This window comes from Pempheris klunzingeri, chromosome 20 (assembly GCF_042242105.1).
Source record: "Pempheris klunzingeri isolate RE-2024b chromosome 20, fPemKlu1.hap1, whole genome shotgun sequence".
Taxonomy (NCBI): Eukaryota; Metazoa; Chordata; class Actinopteri; order Acropomatiformes; family Pempheridae; genus Pempheris; species Pempheris klunzingeri.
Window position 1 is genome coordinate 17341689 of NC_092031.1, and position 24884 is coordinate 17366572.

General features: G+C 43.0%; 1 protein-coding gene across 1 annotated transcript in view; it reads left to right on the forward strand.

The window, feature by feature from the left end:
* Window positions 1-24884, forward strand: part of cacna1g (calcium channel, voltage-dependent, T type, alpha 1G subunit) — a 214238-nt gene that overhangs the window by 116709 nt on the left and 72645 nt on the right. The window contains exons 5-12 of the mRNA XM_070852489.1: window positions 3881-4040; window positions 6695-6989; window positions 7599-7691; window positions 7836-8739; window positions 9542-9942; window positions 19985-20136; window positions 21573-21758; window positions 24184-24298. Of these exons, the coding sequence (XP_070708590.1) occupies window positions 3881-4040; window positions 6695-6989; window positions 7599-7691; window positions 7836-8739; window positions 9542-9942; window positions 19985-20136; window positions 21573-21758; window positions 24184-24298 (2306 nt within the window). The remainder of the gene's footprint in view (window positions 1-3880; window positions 4041-6694; window positions 6990-7598; window positions 7692-7835; window positions 8740-9541; window positions 9943-19984; window positions 20137-21572; window positions 21759-24183; window positions 24299-24884) is intronic.

The following is a 24884-nucleotide window of genomic DNA, read 5'->3' on the forward strand; positions in this document are numbered from 1 at the left end:
ATGTCTGCCTGCGTTGTCGATTGAAGAGTTGTCCTCGCACGTGGCTCTTGTGCAGTTTAATGATGATGAATGCTTTAGTTATGGTCACAGGCCCAGTTGCACTCAAAATTATTCAACCTGATTGAAAATTAGGTGTATTGGCAACATTTACAAACTTACAGCTGTGTTCAATGAACAACTTAAACAAGAACGCTTTGAATAGCTCAACACAACTAATATTACAGGTGGTTTCTCCAAATTCAACAAAATCTGCAGTCTTAAAATGATCCAACCTCTTCTTTTCAAGCATCTTCAGTACTTAGTAGAGCAGCCTTTTACTGTTATGACCTCTTGTAAAGGTGATACATGGCCAGACACCAGGTTCTGACAGCGTTCCTGAAGAATCTTAGTCCATTCCTCCAACAGCCTCCAGCTCTTAATATTCTTGGGTTTGCGTGCTGCAACCGCCTTCTTCAAATCCCACCAGAGATTTTTTTATGGGATTCTGCTCAGGCGACTGTGACGGCCAATCTGGTATCTTCCAGGACTTTTTGTGAAGCCGGGCCTTGGAGGAATTTGAGGTAACATCACTTTGAACAGCCAGTCTGGATATTTGATGTTTTCTTTCTCAAACACTCCTGATGCAACTACTGAGGCCTTTTATTAGTTGCATCAGATGTGCTTCAGACAACACCTGATTTGCAAATGAGTGCCCTTATGAGGGATTGTATTTAGGGGGGTTCATTAAAAGTTGAATTAGGAGAAACCAACTATATTAGTTAAGTTGAGCTATTTCAATTGTTCTCGGTTCGAGTTTTTCATCGAGCACAGCTGGAAGTTAGTAAATTTTGCCAATTTATACATATATACAGTATATAATCTTGTCCTTTGGATGATAAATGAGAAAATATGTGGCGAATTATCTGTTGTTCTCCATAGGCGCAGCCCTCAGAGGTGTGAATACCAACACGGGACAGTTTAAGTATTAAACTCTTATTGTGCAGCCGTATCTCCTCTCCATTCTGGATCGTAGCGTGTGACGGCCTCAGCCTGCAGCATCCCAGTAGCTGTCACTAACTCAGGCAGCGCTAAGCAGCGTCCTAACAGCTCAGCACATTACACTATGAGGGCAATCACTTGGAGGATATACTGTTTTGTGTGTGCCTGCGCTGCTCATTAATGAGGAGAAAGAAAAAGATAGCGATGGAGCTGGTTCTGTAGGCAGCGGCTCAGGTCTGTCTGTGTATGAGCCTCCACACCTCTGTGACAAGCTCTTTCTTTGTGAGTTGAGGGCAGCTGTGTTAAACTGCATCCTACCAAGGAGCAAATGGCAACAAATCGCCACAGGCGGTGACTCATAGGTTCATTTTTACATAACTGGATCGCATCTCTGGAATGGTTACATGATGTTTCTCTTGAAAACAGCGCTGTAGCACAGCACAACTTTTTCACACTGTGATTATGAGAGTTTGAGAGAAATATTTTCTTTATGACTCTCATATCACACTGTGATTGTATACACTGTTATGCTAATTGAGCACTGAATCTAGTGCATAATGTGGCAGCTATTACGCAAATTGAACTAACTTGAAAACAGTGTTTTTCAAGAGTGTTGGATGTCATTCAAGAGTTTCTGTGTTTTCGCTGCTGTCACTTTATCCCCAGCTGGGTTTCATATTCAGATCTTTCCCTTTGAGCGAATGACGCTGTGAAAGACACAATCCAAACATGCGTGTCATCCCGCAGATGCTCCTCACTGTCACTCATTCTCCTGTCCTTCAGTAGAACCTTTGCTCCCCCCCCCCCCCCCTTCATCTCCTCCCTGCCTCTCCTGGCTGTCTCATTTGTTCTCCATATCTTCACAAATCTGCAAAATCCTCCATCTTTTTCTCCCATCTGTCACCTCCAAAAATGTTTGTCTCCGTGTGTACCTACATGGAAAAAAAAATGTTTTTCAGAATCTATCTACAAATATGACTGTTTCCTCGTGGAGTTTTGTGCACCGCTCCCACATGACACAGCGCAGATGAAAGGTGTGGAGACGTGGATGGAATCATTGTTATATTTATTCATATTGTTAAAACATGCCTTCAAAGTAACAACTCCAAACCAGAGAAGATTTCAATGAATACCATCACGTTTAAAACTGAACAAAACATAATATCTATGCATACAGCACGTTAGTTCAGAACCAGGTTTTAAAATATACACATATACAGAAGGCATTGAATAGACAACATATTCATGCATGGCCACCCTGCATTCTTGACTTCATCCAAAGGGGTCTGACTCAACAGCCTCTCCAGCGCTCCCTTCCTCTTCCTCTCTGTCTGCTCTGCTCTCTCCTTCATCTCGGTGTCCTTCCCTCTTGTCTCCTCTGTTCCTCGGCGACTGTCAGCCCAGCAGACAAGCTGTGCCGCCGCCGACAGGGACTGACCCGCCCTCTCCAATTACCCAATAAAACCCTGATCAGAAAAATGATCCTCATTATTGACGCCTGAGTAATCGGGTTACTGCAGATAGATAGATAGATAGATAGATAGATAGATAGATAGATAGATAGATAGATAGATAGATAGATAGATAGATAGATAAGAATGAAGAAAATTGGTGTGAAAATAAGAGCAAAATCAGAGCTGCAATAGCAGAGGGACACAGCCAGATTTAGCAGAGGGAGTGTGTGGGCGGCAGGAAGTGTGTGTGTTGTCAGAAACTTGAGGGAACACTGTCCAGAGCTGACAGAATCAGGGATGTACTGTATGAAAGGCGAAAAAAGCTGGTCTTTTACGGTGGCATTAATTCAGAGCAAACTGTAGGTGTACTGCTGACACTCTCAGACTGCTAACAAATCTCTGTACTTCCGCTTGACTCAGGATTCTTGTGTCTTATCCAAATGTATTTTTAACGATTATTCATCCAAGGAAGGATGTTGCTGAGCACACTTTGTTTTCTACAATGGCCTGCTTAATATTTGGCTACACAGTCACACCCACGACTGACACTGTAATAGTCTAGTTACTATTTGAGCATGTTTAGCTTTCGGTGCCTTGATCACAAGCACATCATTACTGCGGTGTAGAGATCGTCACTGTTATTGTGTGAAACCTCTAACGAAGGCTACTACATTGCCACTGATGTAAAAAAAAAAAAACGGCATACCTCCTGGTTGCTAGCGGTGATAGCCATATGGCTAACAATGTGCCATCAATGTCTGTTTACAGGTCTTGGGGAGCACTACTGCAAATGGGAAAAAGTTGCATAAAAACTTTTGTGTGGCTGCAGATAGAGCAGCATGAAGTCTGACAAGCTGCAGCGGTTGTTTCGATTCATTTTAATTTCCTAAGCATCTTCCCAGCCTTCGTGACAAATTAATATACTGAATCACTTGTGTTTGTCAAGAGCCAGACCCCAAAATGTTTACAATTAACACACAGCCCTGCTCTTCATCCGCTGCAAAGAATGACTCTTATTTGACAGTCCATCATTAAGCTGTTTAACTAATATAAAACACAGAGACGCTAAACTTATTAGTCTGTAATGTATAGCAGGCTGTTATATCTGCCATTTATCAGTATGATTTGATTTTCCTCAAACTGTAAAAAGTGTCACAACGTGTCAAGTGTACAGTTTGATCAACTGAACTGTGCACATGTCCCTCTAAGTGTGTTATGACAGGCCAGTACCAGGCAGTGCAAACAGCTGGAAGTTGAGAGGTGCTGGGGTAGGTGCTCACATCGACCAGTATATTCAATGAAATACCCAGCGCTCATATCAGCTCCTGAAAAGCGGGTCGCACTGCCTCACGAACCCACACAAGTGCATACGGTATCTACTGAGTGTGCATTGACGTGCTGCTGTGTGCCGGCCAGCTGTTTGACCTTGTCCTCGTCTCCTCTCTCAGGTATGCGTATCCTGGTGACCCTGCTGCTGGACACCCTGCCCATGCTGGGCAACGTGCTGCTGCTCTGCTTCTTTGTCTTCTTCATATTCGGCATCGTAGGTGTCCAGCTGTGGGCCGGCCTGCTGAGAAACCGCTGCTTTGTCGAAGACAACTTCTCCTTGTGAGTCCCACAGTTCATATTTTATCCAGGAAAAGTAACTCAGATACTGTGCATACCTGCAAGTTAGAGGTACCTGTACTTAACGTGAGTCCACTTTATGCTTCTTCCTACTTGTACTACATTCAGCTGGGAGGGAATGATTGTACTACATTTGTACAACATGTTCATTTGGAAGCTGTAGCTACAACATACTATTCAGATCAAAATTGTGGGTACAAAACACATTATTGTCTTAAATAAGATATGATGCAGTGACCCCCACCAGTGGGTGGTCCGTTAATTTGAAGCAATTAAAATGAGCTCAGCATCAATCAACAACATTAAAGTATTGATACATTAATATTAATGATTCAGTAATATGATCAAATAACACTGACAGATGCCATTTCTGCATAATAACAACTTTTACATTTGAAACTTAATGCACATTTTGTGGCATAATTACAGTTTTTAATGCAGACTTTTATTTGTAATTGATTGTTGTCATTTGAAATGGTCAAAGGAAAATATTAAAAAAGATATAGAACATTAGAACAAAGGCATTTTTGTATATATGGTAAATGGTCTGTGTTTGTATAGCGCCTTTCTAGTCATTTCAACTACTCAAAGCGCTTTTCAACTTAATCCTCACTCACCCATTCACACATCATTCAGGAGGAATCTAAGTTGGAGGAGACTATTCTTTCACAAGCATTCACACACTGAAGCTTCAGGGGTGGGGTTCATTGTCTTGCCGCCATGTATATGTATATATATATTTATATAGTATATTCTCAGTATAAAAAATATTTATGCCTGTGATGGCCTTCGAGAACCCATATCAAATTCTCATTTATGCCAAAGGTGCACAAGGTGATTGGATTTGTTGATTACTTTCCTAATCTAGCTGAGATAAACAACACAGATGAGACAGCAAACAGGTCTACTGGAGGCCAAGGTAAAACTATGGAGTAAACCTTGAACCTGCACACTAAACTAGGTCATGCACCAAAGTCAATGACGTTAGAGATCATAGAGTCCTCATCGCGGTGATGAATGGGACAGCGACAAGCCCTGAAATAATGAGAAAGACCACATGTGGCCCATGGTATATGGAACATGGGCACCCATGACTTATTCATGTTCCCTGTGTCATTCTGGCTTCATTACTCTCTATAGGATTTATGACATCTCACAGCTGTAATTTAAGTTCACACATAATGGCTTTGGTGAGCTGGCATATTTTTTTGTCATCATCATCAATTTTGAGACCCCCTTGTATCTGGCAGGTCTGTATTTCAGCATCAGATGAATGACATTTAGGTCTGAGTCTGTGTCCAAAGTCGCAAAGTTATTGGTTTCAACGCCTGCTTCATTTTCTCTCAGATTCATGTCGCTGATACATATTTTAGTGCTTTAGCAAAGTAACAGCTGTTCGCGGGGTTGACAGTGACTCTTTATTAGACTGATTGAGAATATGTGCGAGCACCCAGTAAGAACCACATCCCATTCGTCATTTTAGGGTGTGATAATTCAGATGTGTTTCATACTGTGCTCGTCAGACCAATGAGTGTTTTTGTAGATCATACCACAGCGTGAAACAGCTTTTAAGAATGTATAAATAAACACATGAGTGTGAGGTGGACTGGTCGGGTCCCACAAAATATGTGAGGCTACGATGCAATTAATAAAGCCTGCCAGCTGAATGTGTGTTGACAAACAGGCCAGATATCACACAGCCACCAGACACACACACCAGTTATTCCAGACAGAGGAGTAACAGATATGCCAAAAGGTGGTGTAGCAGGCAGACAAATGCTCATCTCACACAGTGTGCACAGGGGGCTCCCCAACCATTTGGCCCCAGGTTTGTCAACACAATTATAGCTGGCTTCCCTGATTAGTTCATTATTATTTATCAGTGAAATCAGCTGCTGTAAGATTGGCGTGGAATTAAAAGAGCTGATCCTCTAAAAATTCTACCCAGCGTATGCCAAACTTCACGGGCAGAATCATCACTTCGTAGCAAAACATCCAGCCATTTTAACGGCCTCAACCTGGCAACAAAAGCAGGTTGCAGTTGGCTGAAGGGCAAAGATGCTTCCCCGAGGGAGAACAGAGGGGAAAAAACGTGGTGAAGAACACATTTTTAACCTGCAGTCCTATACTTGTGCCAAGGTATTTTGTGCTTTCACAACATGTAGCTTCTCAAATTCCTACAATCTGCATCCTGTGAAATGTACAAGAATTTTCATTATTCTTGACTATTCTTCTCTATTATTCTTCTTTTCACACTATATTTTTGGTGGTTAGGCATATCTTAATGCGAGATTCTATAACTTTTCTAAGAAGAAATAACATCTTCTTATCTACGTATTAATGAAAAGTCCAAAAATTCATAAGCAGTATAAAAAAAAACCACTAGCTCATTTCAACACACTGATTTGCCACTGCAGTTTTATTCATGGTGGTCAATTATGGCTAATTATAGTTAATGTTTGCAAACTTTACTTAGATATTGCATCTTTTTCTGAAAAGACCAATTCACTTACATTTTAAAAATTTGATTTGAAATAAAATTAAGCACATCCTTCAAGAGATTTGTCTACTCTCCAGACTAGTGTAAACCATCAGGCCAACGTCTGCAATATCCTGTTTTTTTTTCTCCTCCAAAGCCCTCTCTCCGTGGAGCTGGGGAAATACTACCACACTGAAAACGATGACGAGAACCCCTTCATCTGCTCTCAGCCCCGAGAGAACGGCATGAGGGACTGCAACTCGGTGCCCAAGCTTTACGAGGAAGGAGGCCTGCAGTGCAACTTGGACATGTACTCTTACAACAGCACAGACAACACCACCTGCGTCAATTGGAACCAGTACTACATCAACTGCTCTGCCGGTCTGGTCAACCCCTTCAAGGGAGCCATCAACTTCGACAACATCTGCTACGCCTGGATTGCCATCTTCCAGGTAGGACAGCTACTCACGCCAGCAAGGTATGGATCAACAGCTGGACCAACAATGTAGCCAGTTTATGAGGCACAAGATTTCGCAATGAAGCACATACAGTATGGTCTGGCTGACGTGCAAGTCTGTAATACAAGATGGAGACGAAGAAGGAGAGGGAGCCTAATTGCCCCAGCGGCTGGCATATCAGAGAAATGGGGCTTACAGGATTAGCAGGTCGCCACAGCCACACCACCAGACTGCAGCCTCATTTTTCCACACCATTTGTTTGCTATCTCCACATCATTTCGTCGGAGTGTTCATTCTTCGCTGTCTAGCTGAGGGGGGTAGTTTCTGAGGACAAAAGCCAGATTGGAGATGAGTCTCCCATAAGTCTGGCTGCTTCTCTGGTTTGCCTGTGTGGGGCAAAGCACACAAGAGAAATGTGGGCGATTAGTCTTCTGCTGATTCTTCATATTTGGAAGAATCTGGACTGTGAAATATGGTCTCTCTTAATTCTTATTTTCAATTTTACTCTCCATTTGGTTTCTTCTTTAAGGAGTTGTTTGGTCACAGTTTTCTTTTTTTCTTTGCCTCTTTACATCTCTTTCCTCTGTCTGCTTTCCTCTCTAGGTGATCACTCTGGAGGGCTGGGTGGACATCATGTACTTTGTGATGGATGCTCACTCCTTCTACAACTTCATCTACTTCATCCTACTCATCATTGTAAGTACCACTTCATGGTGCCATTAGCTTTGTGTGTGTGTGTGTCTGCTGATGATTGAGCAAGTGGTCAGTCAGGGGACGGCTGTGTGAGCATCCATTGTGAGTGTGTGAATAACAATTCCATCTACCCCTCCTTGTCCTTAGATTGGCTCATTCTTCATGATCAACCTGTGCCTGGTGGTCATCGCTACTCAGTTCTCAGAGACCAAGCAGAGGGAGAGTCAGCTGATGAAGGAGCAGCGGGTGCGCTTCATGTCTAACGCAAGCACTCTGGCCTCCCTCTCCGAGCCAGGCTCCTGCTACGATGAGCTGCTCAAGTACCTGGTTCACATCATCCGCAAGGGGGCCAAACAAGTGGCCCATATCTGCAGGGTCTTGGCCCGCCGTGCCGGGCTAAACATTGCTGCCTCGCCCGTGGCCACGGAGCCCCAACGCAGCCAGAGGAGGAGGAGGAAGTCCTCCAGGCAGGGATCTGTGTCGGTTCATCACATGGTGCACCATCACCATCACCACCACCACCACCACTACCACCTAGGCAATGGGAGTGTGAGGGGAGGAGGGAGCATCAGGTGTCTGGAGGCTAGGGATGTGGAGGCTGGTGCTCATAACAACAACGGAGGGGCTCTCGTAGCAACAACCGGCATTGGGCATCTTGCTGTAGCCCTGCCTCCTTCAGTATCAACAGCCACCTCAGACACAAACCTGGCCTCTTTGTCTAATCCTGCTGCAGGAGCAGCTGATTTATCTTCTGTTCGCAGTGTGTTCCGCACAGAAAGTCTCCGCTGTACCCCCTCACCCACAAACCTGGGGTCAACCCTAGGCCCCTTCTCCCTAGCCCCAGCTCCCATGTCCAGGGCCATGAAGAGGAACTCTGTACCCTTTGCAGCTCCAGGGCCAAAGAACTACCCCACTCTGCAGGCTCGAGCCCTGGCAGAGTCCAGACGAGGGAGTGTTGCAGCCAGCACTCTGACTAACATCAACTTCAGCCTGAATATCCCACCCCTGGAGAGACGGCCATCAAGCGTGGTGGACACACACACTCCCACAGGTAGACAAATCACAGCAAACTGTGACGGATGTGGCCACAGATACATCGAATTGAAAATCATGCTCATAAATACAATCAAAACTTGGAAAGTATTTGATTAGCTCCATTAGCTGCATTCCTTTGAGTTAGCTGTGATGGATAGAGTTTGGTTTGCCGAGCATTCCCATCAAATAAAAAACTGGAAGGCAGAAAGGGGCTGAAAATAACAAGAGTATCCTATTCAGTCAAAATCAGTATTACATTTCCGTGTCAGTGTTGAAGCAAATCAAGTGACACGCCATGGAAGTGTTCCTTTTTCTGCAATCACCAATTTGGTGGAGTTGGTATTGATTTGTTGTGATTAATCCTCAAACTATAAAGTTGCACAGAGTGTTTTTTTTTTCATGAGACACAGAAAGAGTGCTAATTACAGTCAATAAATGTTAATCCCTCATGTCTAAGCTTGCAGCCAGCCTTGTCTGCCTCTAGCCAAGTTCTAAAAGGCATGGGCTCAGTAAAAGTCAGGCCAGGTCTGTTCAGGTTGTAGAAACAGTCGAAACACTGGCAGCCAGCCAGGCAGGCCACAGCACAACCGAGGCATTACTCATACAGCACACACTGCCCGTCACCATCAAACACACTCCCTCTGAGACTCACGGAACTGTCCAAAGATGTTGTTGTTCACAACAGATCTCTTTCATTAGATATGACAATTTGTCTAAACCACTCCATTTATGTAATTTATCACAATCACGCTGATTTCATTGCACTTCCCTTCTCTTTGTCTCAGTTTCTCTATCTGACCTTTCTCTCCTTGCAACAGCCCAGCTCTCCTGCCAGCTGTCGGCTCGCGACCTCAGCACCACCAGCAGCGCCATGGACACTGCCGCGTTGACACTGGACCCCGAGAGTTGCCCCTACTGCGCCAAAGCCCTAGCCAACGAATCAGAGGGCGGCACGGAGGGCAACGAGACTCCCGGAGACTCTGACAGTGAGGGTGTGTATGAGTTCACCCAGGACCTCCACCACAGGGACAGGAGAGACAGCCGGCAGCCCAAGAGGAAGCACCGCAGGCTGGGTAAAACGGCGGCGAAGGTGGTTCACTTCTGGAGGCTCGTGTGCGACACATTCAGGAAGATTGTGGACAGCAAGTACTTTGGACGAGGGATTATGATTGCCATTCTGATCAACACTCTGAGCATGGGGATCGAGTACCATGAGCAGGTTAGTGTATAATGTGTGTGTCCCTTTGTGTCTCATCAAGAAACGTTTGAGTGTGTGAAGCAGAATGCTGCTATTGGATGGCGCTCTGTTGAGGCAGCAGTAGCACACCTGAATGCCTACACCATGATAAGATAGATCCTCTGTGCACACATGTGTCATTCTGTGTGTACAAGCTACGCAGCTCCCACAGGCCCAGCTTGGAATTCCTGATGTCTCTCTCTGGTCTGGTTTGTTTACACGAGCGTAATTACAGCCATGTGAGAGAGAAAACGGAAATGAGACAGTATGAGAGACAGAGGACAGAATGGGGGGGGGTGTGATTTAACGGGTGAGGAAGGCTCCACAACATCTGACAGAGATTTTCTCTGTCTCTTTCGTTCTCAATCTTCATTTTTTATTTTATTTTTTTTTTTAGTTTCTCTCACTTTGACCCGATTTACAGCTCATATTAACATGCAGTCTGCGTCACAACAACTTATCTGGATTAGGGAAAAGGCATATTAATGTAAGGTGTAAAATGCATGCTGAACACATTGCAACCAGAGTGCTGTCTGATGGTGCAGACCACATCTGGAGGACGTATGGAGTGCACTGTGATCATATCTCAGCCACGTGTGAATCCAACCTTCACAAGTATCCGCCCAGCATGTTGAAGTCCACTAGCTTCACGTAAGTTGATGAGCAGAGGACATATAATAATAATAATAATAACAATAATAACATCATCATCATCATCATCATCAATATTTATAGAGCATTTTTCAAAGTCCACATCACAAAGGCAGCAAAAAAAACAGAAAAGAAAATTGATACAAAAAGAATCTGGTGAATAAAATCAATGCGACAGGTAAGAATAGGAAAAGAAAAGCATTTATTTAAACAAAATAAAAGACTGCTCAAGGGAAATTGAGATTCTTCTCCTTTCCTGAAACCAATTTCGATATATAAACAATCTACTGATACAGAGGGCCAATCCGGTGATCCCTATTATTTCTACAGTTAAATTCCGTAACCTCACTGCCGGGGATCCAATGGAAACATTTTTAGACAAGGCAGCATGAATGCTGTTTTTACAGTTACGTTTAAGTGTATGGCTACCGTCCACGTCCGCTTTTTCATCTAACCTTAACCTCATGTTTTAGTAGCCTAAACAATGCTGCTCCTCTGTGGGTTTAATAAGCGTAAACACTGTATCAGGAGTTCATGTTTTCACAATGCAGTTTCCTTTGTGATGACACAAGTGTTGTGTTTGAGGCTGTTGTGCTGTGTTTTTGGCACATGTGGTTATATATAAAGTTACATAACACAAATAAAGTAAGTGGTACAGGTATTGTGTATGTAGATGTGGGTGTGTGTGTGTGTGTGTGTGTGTGTGTGTGTGTGTAGGTGTATAGTAGGAGATCGGAACCTGGCCAGGTTGTATGAGGTTACTTTCGGTCCCTGACCTATAAACATATCCAGATGCCAACATCCTCAGCAAACACACACACACACAGAGGAGGTTTTATAGCTTTCCAGTCTCCACCTTTGTTCAGTCCTTACTTTTCCTGACTCTTCTTCTTCTCTGTCTGCCCTCGCTCCTCCCTCTTACTCGTTCCCTTTTTTAGCTCTGATTCTTTACCTTCTTCCCCCTCTTCCCTTCCTATACGGCCTCTGTCCTCGCACTCCTTTTCTTCTTCTTCCACCTCCACTTTCCCCTCCTTTTTGTTTTCCTCATTCTCTTTTCACTTTCATACCCTCCTCCCCCTCCCTCTTATCTCACTCCTCTTAAGTTTTCCCTCCTCTGTCTCTCTCTGACTCTTTCTCTCGACTGATCTTTCCTAGTTTGGATAACATGGATCCCTCCAGTCTCCAGACAGGCTGCTGAAAACTTTACTGAGACGCTTCATTGATTGCAAGCCCATCGACATCCAATAGACACAAGGATCACTAAGCCTCTGTTTGTCTCTGTAACTGTAGCCACATGGAGGAGAGGCTGGGTTTCAATTTCCATACATCCTCCAGCCAACTTTTCTGTCGGAGTTCTGCACACAGTGTGCACCCCATGCAACTGCCACTCAAGGAATTAAGTTTGGCTCAGTCTTGCTCAGGGTGTTCACAAGTTTAAGATCATCTTTCATCTGTATCCACCTGATATTGACATTATAACACGTTTTGTAGCATGTTTCTTCTTTGTATTTTATCCTGCGGGCACAGTTCAAACCGTGTTTCCACAGCAGAGGATGGATAACCTCGATCACATGTTGGAGCTGTTTTTATCCAAAGTGCAGTAATGCTGCTTTCATGCCATATGGGATTGATGGAAGAGGTTTTTATAACTCGTAAGCATTCGTGTCAACAGAGAGGGTTCTGAGGCTCATCTAAGAGTCCCTGTGTTTTGCATCCTGCTTTTACTATTGGTCACTTTAAAAGCAGCTGAATGTGGTCATTTATTGTCAGTTCACTTTTAACAGTTAGTTCATTTATCATTCATTGTTCATCCGTCTGTAACGTAGATGCCATGCTTGGTGTCATAATCCTTATTCTTGAGATAAACCCTTCTCTACATCATCTGCTGCACCTGAAAGTTTGCGTTGGGGGGGGAAAACTGTCCCTTTAAGAAATTGTGTTTCAGCTCTGTTGAGTGTGACAGCTTTTCGATCAAGCTGACCCATTTTCCCAGCCCCCTTCCTGTTCTGTAAAAGGATGAGGATATGGTGTCAATTTGTCACAAAGGTAGAATTTCATGTTTGCTTATGTGTGTGTTTGGATTCCAAACGGCAGTATTCATCCGCACCTATGAATTCACCCAGGTCCATTTTAGTTTACTTCTCATCAGATGTGCTTCTGACTTAAGGCCACTGAAATACTTTGTCAGTGCAAATAGACCTACTCTTCAATTGTACATCACAAAGTATGTTATTACTGAACATATACAGTATGTATATTTGCAACATTTAAACATTTTCCAGTCGATTAGTGTGGAGATAACAGAGCGCCCCTGTCTGCTTCCTATCTCTTAAACACACTTGCAAATACGTCCCCACACTGTGCTGCTTGGGAAACGGTGCATGCATGCTCTCTCTTCGACGGCAGCGGAAGAGGAAAATGCAGCGAATGTAAACGTGTGCACGACACAGAGATGGAAGGATAAAAAGATGATTAACTAGAGTGTTGGATAGGGATGACAGAGTGTAAGGACTTGGGGGGTGATGGGTAGAACAGTGGAGGCAGAAGGGTTGGACGAGTAAGGAGAGGGTGTCTGCTTTATCTCTCCATGCAGTTTAAGAGCGTTACCATTTATGGTGGAGCTGATGGAATACTTGTGTGTCTGCCAACTATGTGACACAGCCCATAGTCTATTTACTCGGGAAGGTCAACCTCTCTCTCACTTTACATAAGAAACTTCCCTCCACCTCTGCAGCCACAGAGACAGCCCGTCCCTCTCTTCCCCGCTTCCTTTTTTCAGAGCTCTCCTGTCAGTCTGTCCTGTCCCTCGATGAACAGTGCTGATGCCAAAATAGTCTGAGGAGAAGTTAAGAGGCGTAGAAAAAGACGGGTGTCAGGGGATAAGTGGGGTAAAATGCATGGTTCCAGTTTTGGAAATGGTTGTTGGTGTTAAAGTGGAAGCTTTTTAGCACTGACATAAATATTGATTGAGCGTGTAGCCGCTACATGAGCACAAAGTGATCTGAAGTCACTTTTGGGTCACTTGATCTGCATTTCCCACAGGCAACGTTTCAACTTTATTAACCTTGAAAGCTTTGCGCTTGAAAAAGAAACTACATATTGTGGAATCTTTAAACTCCTCTGCGCTGCCCACCGCTAACGCATTTCTGTGTTTGTACAGAATACTGTATATGTGTGTGTTTGATCTTGTTTTCTCACTTGATGAGGAAAGCAGAAGTCACTTTCAGGAATGCCATATGTTTGGATCTAGCGCTTGAGATGGACATTAAAAGCAGGATTACACAAACACCATGTGCAGACATTTGTGACTGAAATATACAGCAACCCCCATTCCATCATTGACTTCCATTTGATATATAGACCTTACACATATATACAGTACATATACTGTATATATTTGCTTGTGTTGTGAGGCACAGGGACCTGCAGGATGTGGAGATTAAATATTCCCCTGAGGACAGATATGTCGCCGAGGTCGTTATGGTTTGATTGAATGCTGTGTCTGTTTTATACATCCTACTGTACTCCTTCAGCCATGTTTTCCATCTGCCCCTTTCAAAATAAAAGCGCCACGGCATTTCAAATTTAGAGGTAAAATTAGTTACAGTTGTTGTTAGGACTGACATGAGCATTAGTTTCAGGTTGTGGATTGATTGATTTCCATAAGATATGGAATGACTGTACAGTATTCAGTGTGTTCATCTGCATTTGAAGGCCTTTCGATGCATTCTCATGCTGTGTCGTGCACACACACGTTTGCCTCTCCCTTTGCCAATTCCAGAAAGACAGTGGAAAGACCTTATTGCTGAGCTTCTTGCTCTAACCAGAGACAATATTTATTCAGCTTTAATCCTGCCCTGCCTGAGGAATGTAGAGTTGGCATCTGAAGACACTGGCCTCCCTCCAAGACAGGCTTAAGAAAAGTGTTTTTCTAATTTGTACAATGGTGAGACATAGACAGTGAAACAACAGTTCTTAATCCTGGTTTATTGAGAAGGGGCTCTTCCAGGCCCGAAGGCCATGAAATCAAAAAAGGAGAATCAATGAAGTGATCAAATGATGGATTCAGTTATTTGCTGGTTCAGTGAGATGTCAAATAACATGCTGCCTATATTTAGCAAGTTCTCCTTTCAAACTCCATTTAAACACCATTCAATCCCCATCATATTGCTCCGTCAAGCTCTAGTTTCAACTTTTTCTGTGGTGGAATACAGGCTAAACTAATCATTAAACTTAGAGAGCAGAGTATTCAAAGTAGCAATGTGTAAACTGAACAACCTGCAGTTTCTTGATTTAGAAGCTGTTAAGGATGGCAGATCCATTGGGCAAACGTTAACCTTAAGTCATTTCGATATATGATTTAATTCATCGCACAAAATGATTTAGCATTCAAAATGAACTGGCAGGTTTCTGTCAGAATAGACTAGTATCATCTACTAATAAAATATCATAGTTCTTGCGGCCTAAAGGTGATGGCTGGTCTTAGTTTGGTAATTTGCTAATGTAATTATTAAAGAAAGAATGTAAATTACAAACAGCAAGGACCCTAAAATTGACCCTTGCAGAACACCAGATTTAAAGGAATAATTTGACATTTGGACATTTGTCTGGCTAGAGAGTTAGATGATGGGATAAATAAACACTCTCATGTCTGTCCATTAAATATAAAACTTGTGTTTTCCACTTTGGTCTAAAGCTAGCTAACATGTCATCTCATTTGCTTAATACACACAAAAGTCCAAGTGTGAAAACAACAAATTGCCATTTCATGGTGAGTTATGTGCTGGACTTTGTCTTGGCCAGGAGCAAGTCATCTCTGGCCAAGACATTTTTTACGCATTAACCAAGTGAGATATGTGTTAAATAAGTGTTTATGTGTGAGCTTTACAGGTTCTGATGGGGGTGGGGGTTGTATTACCTTTGGATAGAGCCTAGCTTTTCTCCCATTTCCAGTCTAAGCTAACTGGCGGCTGTTGCTTCATAATATTCTTGGCACTTTTAGTGGTGATCTTCTTGTCTAATTTTCAGCAAGAAATCGAAAACTGCTTTTATCAAAATGTCAAACTATTTCCTTGATAGGAGCTGTGTTTATACTTAGGGGCCAAATTGGCTTAGACCAAGTACCATTGTAGGGTTTCTATAGCTTCTGTGGTGGTTAGTTATGATCAACCATGTTTAATATGTTGGAAAGATCAAATTCATTCACTTATTATTATTATTATTGTGTTGTTCTTACATCAAATATGTTAAAGGGTTCATGCAGACATTCAAATCATTCAGTCATCTGAGACACATCATCATTATTATCAAATCACAACCATTCTCATTCTCCATTTCATGCTTGAAATGTCCTCATCTGTAGCATGCCTAAGCAAACCACTTGATTAAACTAAGACACACACCCACCCACACACACAAACACACACACACCAGACATTGTGCTGCATCATTGACAGTCTGGAGCAGAGCAGCATCCCGTTTAGATTAGATCACATCAGATTAGGTGACATTACATTAGCGCTAACCAGATTACACTATTCCTCATCTAACACACTTTACCTCCTAATGCTCCCACAGCCTCATTACCCAGGAAACAGCCATCAAAGGAAGCAATTAGAAAAGCAATAGCGTTTTTCTCACTTACCCACTCGTGCACGTGGACACATTCATCTCCCGCTAGGTAGTACTCACACCTCAGTGGCCATTAGTCAATTAAGAAAGTTCTCTTGTTTGATAAGATAATAGCTGTGAACCTTTGGTGATGCTAGCATGCGTGTGTGGTTGTGGGTGTGCTTTTCTAACTCTGTGTCTTTTGTGTGTTCTTCTGTGTGAGAAAGGGTTTTTTTTTATGGTCTCATTCTCTTGCAGTAATCTTGCATGATGTCTGAGGAATGTCCAAGCTGGAACAATAGCAGAGCAGAAACAGTGGGGGAAAAATAATGACCTGAAAACCAGTCTCATGGCCAGATGTGACTGAATCCAAGTCTCACCTCATAAAAACTGTACTTCTTGTTCTGGCTTATCAATTGCATCTATTATATTGCTGCGTGTGCGTGTCTACACATGTGGTTATAAGTGTGAGTGTGTGCAGAGCTTCGTGCATACAGTGTGTGTGCGTACATGGCAATGAGTGTGGGAGCAGAGCCTGAGGTGTGGATTCATGCGTGTGGCCCGTGGATGTGTGAGTTCGTACACGTGGTTAATAGTGCAACTTTCGGTACACCTCTGTGCATTTGTGCTGGTACATTAGTGTGTACATAGGTGTGTGTGTGTGTGTGTGTGTGTGTGTGAGGGCATTCATCTGAAAGAACACATAAACATCCAAGTGCCCCAGCATTTGTTTACCCTTTGAACTTTTCCTTAATCGCACAATGTGTGTGTGTGTGTGCGTGCGTGTATGAAGGATTTGCCGCCGCCTCGCTCTTCAGCACACAAATGAATGGACACAATAAAGCAGTGGGATCAAACGAATAGATTCATCTGTGTCTGTGAACCCAGAGATAGACACGAGAGACAGACAATGACAAAGAGGTGAGATGAAACGGAGAAAAGCTTGTTTTTCAGGAAGCGGGGTTCCCTGGCAGGAGCTGCACTGCAGGCTCCGGGCAAATTATTCTTTTTTAACAAGTAGACAGGAGAGGAGGGATGTCGCCCTCTTCTCTGTACATAATTTGTACACTCTCCATTTGATATTGCACATGCATTGCATGATACTGCTCACACTAACATACTTAACAAGTAATGTGATGAAACGCAGTTAAACTGTTTCTGCCACAAATCAAGGAAGCAAGTTGCCACTTTTCAGTTGCTCCTCAAATCACATAGAAGTTTAGTTACCCAAAAAGCAGAAGCCACTAAAATTCCACACGCATCTCTCGTCATCATTCGGCCTAGCCCAGCTCTTCAGCCTAGCTCAGAAGAGCAGTGGTAACAAACATGAACTTGGTCAAGATGGATTTATTCTTTGATTAATTGAACACAAGGATGACAAGAATTTTTGATGTTTATGGTAATATGCTGAATTGTGATTTTGGAGGGTGAAGCAGAATGCAGCAGGTAGCTTTTGTCTAGCAGTGTGACAAATAGCAAAATAAATATACCACTGGATGAAGAAAAAGAAGAAAAAATTGCATATTTGTTCAGTAATATTAACCACAGAAAAACAATATAGATAGAGAAATAAGGGGTGTACAGAAGTACCAGCATTATATACAGACAGTAGGAAGAAGAGGAGGTGAATAAAGGCCCGCAGGCCCACAGCTCCTGTTTGCCCTGGGGCGCCTAGCGGGTTGATAATATGCTTACCTCCTGATTACTGATTACCTGATACTGTCACCATGTTTGAGTGCCAATTCAATATAATGTACATGTACAATAGAATGAATAGAAAATATATACTCTGTGAAAACTGCTATATTTAGTTGTCCCTGCTCATCAGGCTAGTGCCAAAAGATGTTAGTTGCAGGTCACATCCCTGCAGATCTTTGACCATCCATCACTGTCTGCTGTCTTGCTTCATCTTTGTTTCTCTTGAAGCGGATGTGATGTCGTGCTACTCATTGACTACAACAATAAAAGCAGGAACTTTTTTTCCACCTTCACAAAGGCTAAAATATCGACTTGGGCATTAAAAATCAATTAAGGAATCAAGAATAAATGAATAAATAAAATCGAGACACTTAATTGACCCCTTATAGAGAATAGATGACAACAGGCTTATATGACTTATGAATTTTCATAAATGGTCATATGGGTGATTATGGAGGGTAGATGCAACCATATTTCTTCATTTAGGTATGAAGACTCAGGCGCTCAGTTATGGTGCAATATGAGGCCTTGGTGTTGCTGGACCTTCTTTTCTGCCTCAGGGCTTACTGTTGCATTCTGGTCTTATGGGAATAATGACGTAATACTAGGCAATGACTTGCAATTGTTGACTTCTTCAAGCGCAGACACGCTGTCAAGATGCTCTTATTGAAGTTTTCTGTTTCACGTTTCAACCACAGAGTGTCAAAGATGTTGTTTTGTTGCCATTATGTACATAACGGTTTGTTTAGCTGGAATTAAGAAACATTACTCCACTGCTCTCTTTGGCATGAAAGTTAGAGTTTGCTGCACATCTCTCCACACCCAGCGCCGTTGATGGGTGTGGTTGGGTGTGATCCCACATGTGCTCTTTCGCACCTGTGCAAAGTGATGTCATAGCGTACTGGCACAACTGGACCAACCGTTTTCCCCATATGACCCAAAAACAGCGTAACAACACCAATGACAATATTTCAGAATTACCGACTGAGTCTGTTGCCAGACAAAGTGGTGCCGTAATGCAGCACAAGGAGCTGCGATTCAGCTGGCGATGTTAATTTCTGTATTGCTGTCTCTGTGTATCCATGCTAGCGTTTAGTAGTTGCCGCTTAAACAGTCATGGTGTATAGTGGCAGCCCACCAGGACAGCCTTAATGGCATACAATGTGTTTACATTACATTACATTACCTCCTGGGGATAATGTTTCTGCTGGGACTCTACTCATACACACACAACACACACACACACACACACACGTACTCATACAGAGGGTGGGATATTGAGACTGTAAGATAGGCAGTCGCATATGTGCACACTTTCGCTTACACATTCGTGATGGAGATCATGCAAACACAGCTCAGACCCTTAACACCTTCCATCCTCTGTGTCATGTCAGTGTAATGTGTGTGTATGACACCGTGTTTGAGTTGTGTAAACTGTTTATTGCATGGAGATGAAAGGCCTCGTGAAGCTTGTCTGGGGTGTTACACAGTCCACAGACACATAACAGCATCCCCACCGCCTCTTTTCCCCTTGCCGATAATTACGGATACTCACCATAGATGTCTGATTTACATACTGTGTCATATTTGGATGTGCCGCGCCTTTTATCTTTTGGTTCTTTCTCTTGTCTGTCTGCATTGCCTGTTTTTCTCTCATTTGCGTTTTTTTTTTTCTCTCTCTCTCTAGCACACATACACCCACGTTCAAATGCTCAGTTGTTTGATCTAGATGTGAGTGGCAGCCCAATTCTCTGATGGGCTTTGAACAGACGTCCCGGGCACATTCAACAGCAGCATTGTGATCCGTGTGTGTCCCGGTGCGAGATAAAGGTTGAGCGTTCGATTAAAAGACAGATGTGCCATATCTGAGTTGAATTGGCAGTTATTGGCATATTTCCTTTCCTCAGCAGGTGTTTTTGCTGTCTCACCACTCCAGTCTGGTGGTATTCAGCGTTTAGCATCAATACAGATTATACTTTCACACCCAGTGCTCTTGGAGTGTAGCATGCCATAATATTGCATTAATCACTCCCCTGTGTTTGCCTCTCTGTGTCTCCATCTCCAGCCTGATGAGCTGACCAATGCGTTGGAGATCAGTAACATTGTGTTCACCAGCCTGTTCTCTCTGGAGATGCTGTTGAAAGTTTTGGTCTACGGGCCCTTCGGCTACATCAAGAACCCCTACAATATCTTCGATGGCATCATTGTGGTCATCAGGTGAGCAACAGAACTTCTCAGAAACCCCAGAAATGTTACATGTATGCTTTTTTCTGTGTGCTTTCTGTTTCTGTTCTTGAAATGATGCCACTGGGAACACTTTAACGTAAAGGCCCTTACATACCCGTGCTTATTATTACACAAGACGAGCCCTGAGGGAAATCAGCTAAAACAGAGCCCACAGATACAGTCGCATTAGCTTTCCCAAACTGAATTTACCCAAACGCAGCCCTGAAAAACGATGTGATATCACCATTCCCATGTGGGGAGTGACCAGAGAGGTCAACCATTATGAGCAGTCTCTCTGAGAATGATGCTGCAGTTGGTAGTCTGGAAATGCAATGTTGTGGTAACCAGAATGTTTAGCAGAAGGCCAGGATATCTTACTGAAGAGAGGCGAGGGGAACATGAGCTACTTGAGTAATCATCACCCTTCCCCATCATGTGTGTCTGTTTATAGACAATATTCAATAATCATATGTGGTAATTCAACATTCAAAAACTACTACCACGAACAACTAATTGTTTGCTTGATTTCCAACATTGTTTTATTCAGGACAGATAGTGTACAGTCGTAACAATTGATGTTTGACATTGACAGCAGTAGTTCGTTATAAAAATAGTTCTGGCCAAGCAATCTGATCAACAGGTCAACTAGATATTTAGAATGTGCTCAAATCATCATTTCAGCACGCCTAACCACTGTCATGCTAATCGCTAAAAATATTACTCTGCTATTTCCATGGCAACATTGCAACTTAGAAGTACCGGAACAGGAGCAAAGGGCCACAATATTTATGCAAAATGGATCTTTTTTTTTGTTAATTTTGATTTATGTGGTGGACTTAGCTTTGACAGTCATAATAGAAATCCATTAGTTACCTTTAATTCCATTCCGTTCGCAGGACTGTTTTGTGGCAAGCACATATTGTTGCTAAATAATTGGTGCTCATGAGGATGAACTTACAGAAAGTCATCACCCGACTCTGCAGTACGGAGTATTTTAGCGTCTTTCAGCTCATTGTTTTGGTTTTAAGTCCCACAACGTTGCTGCTGAGAGCTGTGATTCACGTTCACAGCTCTCACCATCTTTATTTCCAGCTGTAGCAGGCAGCTGTTTTCTGTAAACAATTTATGATGAGGCCACTGTGCAGAAACACGACTTCAAATGAATGCTGGTGTTGCTCCATGCTGAATAATAATAATAATAATAAGGTGATATATAATAATAATAAGGTGATATGTGCAGTTCTCTGTTGCAAAGTGCAGTTTATAACACTTAAGCATTTATTGAACGTGTTGGCAGTAATTGCTGCCTTTTTCTGAACCCATAACTCTGTGGTTAGGACGTCCACCTCTGGAAACACCTCATGTTCACTACAGTACAAGGAGTAAGGCTCTGTGACACCTGAACTGTCCCTCTTCTCTTTGGTCAGCGTGTGGGAGATCGTGGGTCAGCAGGGCGGGGGCCTGTCGGTGCTGAGGACCTTCAGGCTGATGCGGGTGCTGAAGCTGGTCCGTTTCATGCCGGCCCTGCAGAGGCAGCTGGTGGTGCTGATGAAGACCATGGACAACGTGGCTACCTTCTGCATGCTGCTCATGCTCTTTATCTTCATCTTCAGGTAGGAAGCCTGCCTTTAACTGCAACATATATATATGTATCAGTCTTACAGTCCCATAATTAGATGGGTGAACTTCATAGATCTTTCTGCTAATGGAGGAACGACAGAAAGTTGAAATAGAGAACAGATGAGGTAAACTGAAGGCAGTTTGATCAGGAACCATGAAACACGTTTTGTAGATGTAGCCGACAGTACAAAAGTCTTTAAGAATAGTAAATTGATAGTCAGCACAATATGGGAGGGAAGACTCAGAGAGCAGCACAGATCAGTGCAGACACGATCAATCGACGGGACGACAGGACTAAGTGATTCCCTCTCTTCATCAGCAACCCTCCTTTCTGCCTGGTTAGGCCCGTGGCTCAGCTCAACCATGTCAAATGTGTGGAGGCTGTCTGCACACACACACAACTAAAGTTAAAGAAATACTAAAACTGATGTTTTTTTGTTTTTTTTAGGGCTTTGTTGATAAAATATGTGCACATGTGCAGGGAAGTTGAAACCCTAGCTAAAGCCTGCCTATCAAAAAGGACTCTCCTACCATTGCAGTAGGACCAACCATATTGGTTTCTCATAAAAATGGGTACTTTCCTGAAAACCTAACTTCAAAACTTCAAGTATTTCTCTATACCATAAAATATTCACCACTGAATAAGCAAAAAGTAAAAAAAAAAGTCAACATGTGATCTGATTGAGTCATCACGGCGGTGTGGGTGTGGTTTGATCAGATCTGACTGACAGCGACTGAACAATTCACCACTGGTCATCAGGTTCAGTACACTTTTCATGTAATTAAGTATATTGACAGGTGACCAGGTGGAACTATGATGCAGGTGATCTAAAATAGCAGCAGTGACATTTTTAAGATACAGATGGGTGACAAACTTAAAGTAAAGACTGAGTGGGGAAACAAATGGAGTTACCTCCAGTAAGGCCACAGAACGGTTTAATGGGACCTTGATGGCCTCCCTGTGGGAGGCTTTGCACTCTCCACCACCATCATCAACACAACAAATGACGGAATATCTTTTGTAAGAACATCGACCTCGCTGAGAGACTTAGTGTTGGCTGTTCCTTTAATTCTTTCAGCAATTAGTACTTGATTAGCTGCTCTGAAAATCTTAATCGGTATAAAAATCTGTACTCACAATCAGAGGCGTCGTGTTTAGTCGCGTGGATCAACGTATCACACTTCACACTACAAAAAACTTTCAAGAGAATCAGAGTGTGCGTATGTGTGTCTGTGTCTGTCTGTCGCATTTTAGCTCCATGCAAGTAAGCGTGTGTGTGTGTGTGTGTGTGTGTGTGTGTGTGAATGCATGTGCGTGAGGGCACACATGCACTTCATACATACACGCACACACTCCCACACCGAGTTTCCAAGGGCCTTGTATGTGCATAGATAACCAGGCCGTGATTTGAGTGAAGAGTTGCCAAGTTGACACAGCAGAGGCCTGTTCATTGATCCCTGAGCTCCAGTTGAGCCGCAGTGTTTCTGAACAGAGGACAGACTGCAGTGCAGACTCACTGCTGGCTCGTAATAATAACACCACTGATTAGCTGTCTCAATGTATGTAGCTGTGACTTCTTTCTTTCTTTCCTCTTAGAACTAAATAATAAGGTATATTTTTTCCACGTATTTTTGGTTTTTAAGTTTTAAGAGGTGTTTTAGCCACCAGTGACAGGCTGCTGGGTAATCTGGATCTAACAGTCTAGCAAATGATGGTAAAGATGGTAGAGCCAGCAAGTTAGCATGAGTCTAATAGAGCTAGACTAATACTCTACACTTGTGGACATGGATATCTATCAAACAAAGCAAATAAGCATGTTTTCCAAAAATGTAAAGTTTCCCCTCAAAGTTTTAGATTTTAAAGGAAAAGTTCACCGTTTGGAGAAATAAGGTTGCTCTCTTTCTTTCCAGTAGTTGGAGGAGACTAAAGCAGCTGTCATGCCGGTTTATTGGGTGTGGAACTACAGCTAGGAGTAGTAGAAGTCACGGCACACAGCCGCCTTCTAAACTGCCACTAATGCTGGTGATATTCATTCATCTGAATGAATGGTGTGTCAGTGCCATGGTTTGCGACGCTCTCCATGGTGCTGAACTTAACCTGGCACTCGCACTCCATTTTCCTGACAACAGTTCCGTCTCAGTGCATTGTGGGCCAACTTTATGAACACATGACTGTTCGTTACCTGACTGACAGTGCTGCTAGTGGTTAGTGTTGGCCATTATAGTTCAGTATGTTCTTCCACAGCTGCTTTGCAAGCAGTAGTAATGACCAGAATAGTCAACAACAAGCCCAACAAGCCTTTGCAGCATGTTGCTTTCCGTTTATTTGTGCTGTATCTAATTGGCTTGGCCTGATGTAAACATTTATCCCTCTGTTTCCTGTTTGTTTTCTCCTGGCCCTCCCTCCTCCTGTGTCAGTATCCTGGGGATGCATCTGTTTGGTTGTAAGTTTGGGTCTGAGAGGGATGGAGACACTCTGCCAGACAGGAAGAACTTTGACTCTCTTCTCTGGGCCATAGTGACCGTCTTCCAGGTGAGCACAAACCCCCTCTCTGCCTTACTCTGGTAAGTATCCACATTTCACCGCGTTATGGCCAATTTAGCCGCAGCTTTATGTCTGACTTCACAGTCTGTTGAGATAGTAAAACATTAGCAGCAGGATGACCTAAAGGTGCGTGAGTTCAATTGCCATCTGGAAGCTTATACTTCTGTGTGATCAAACTGCACCTGCTGAAATGCCCCCAAGCCGCCAACATCTCCCCGATTCATTGGTGCTGACTGTAGCCGTCCCCATTCAGAGGCTGAAAAGACAATTTCCTCCTGAATAAATAAAATACATCAAATCGAATATGCCTCTTCACTCTCCCAACCCCTCTCTCCCTCCCTGCCTTGCCTTTATCTATTTCCCTCAGTTTCTTCCAGTCATCTAATTTCCATTTTCAAGTATCTTATAGGTTAAGTAGCCGTGCTTTTTGCATCATGAATAACCTCAAAGGCCCTGTATGAGCTCCAACCATCAATCCATTATCCCTGCACGCCCTACTGGATAGTAGTTATCATCCTTAATATAGGAACCATTTATAATTCAGTGAAACATCGCATAAAGCATGATGTAAAGT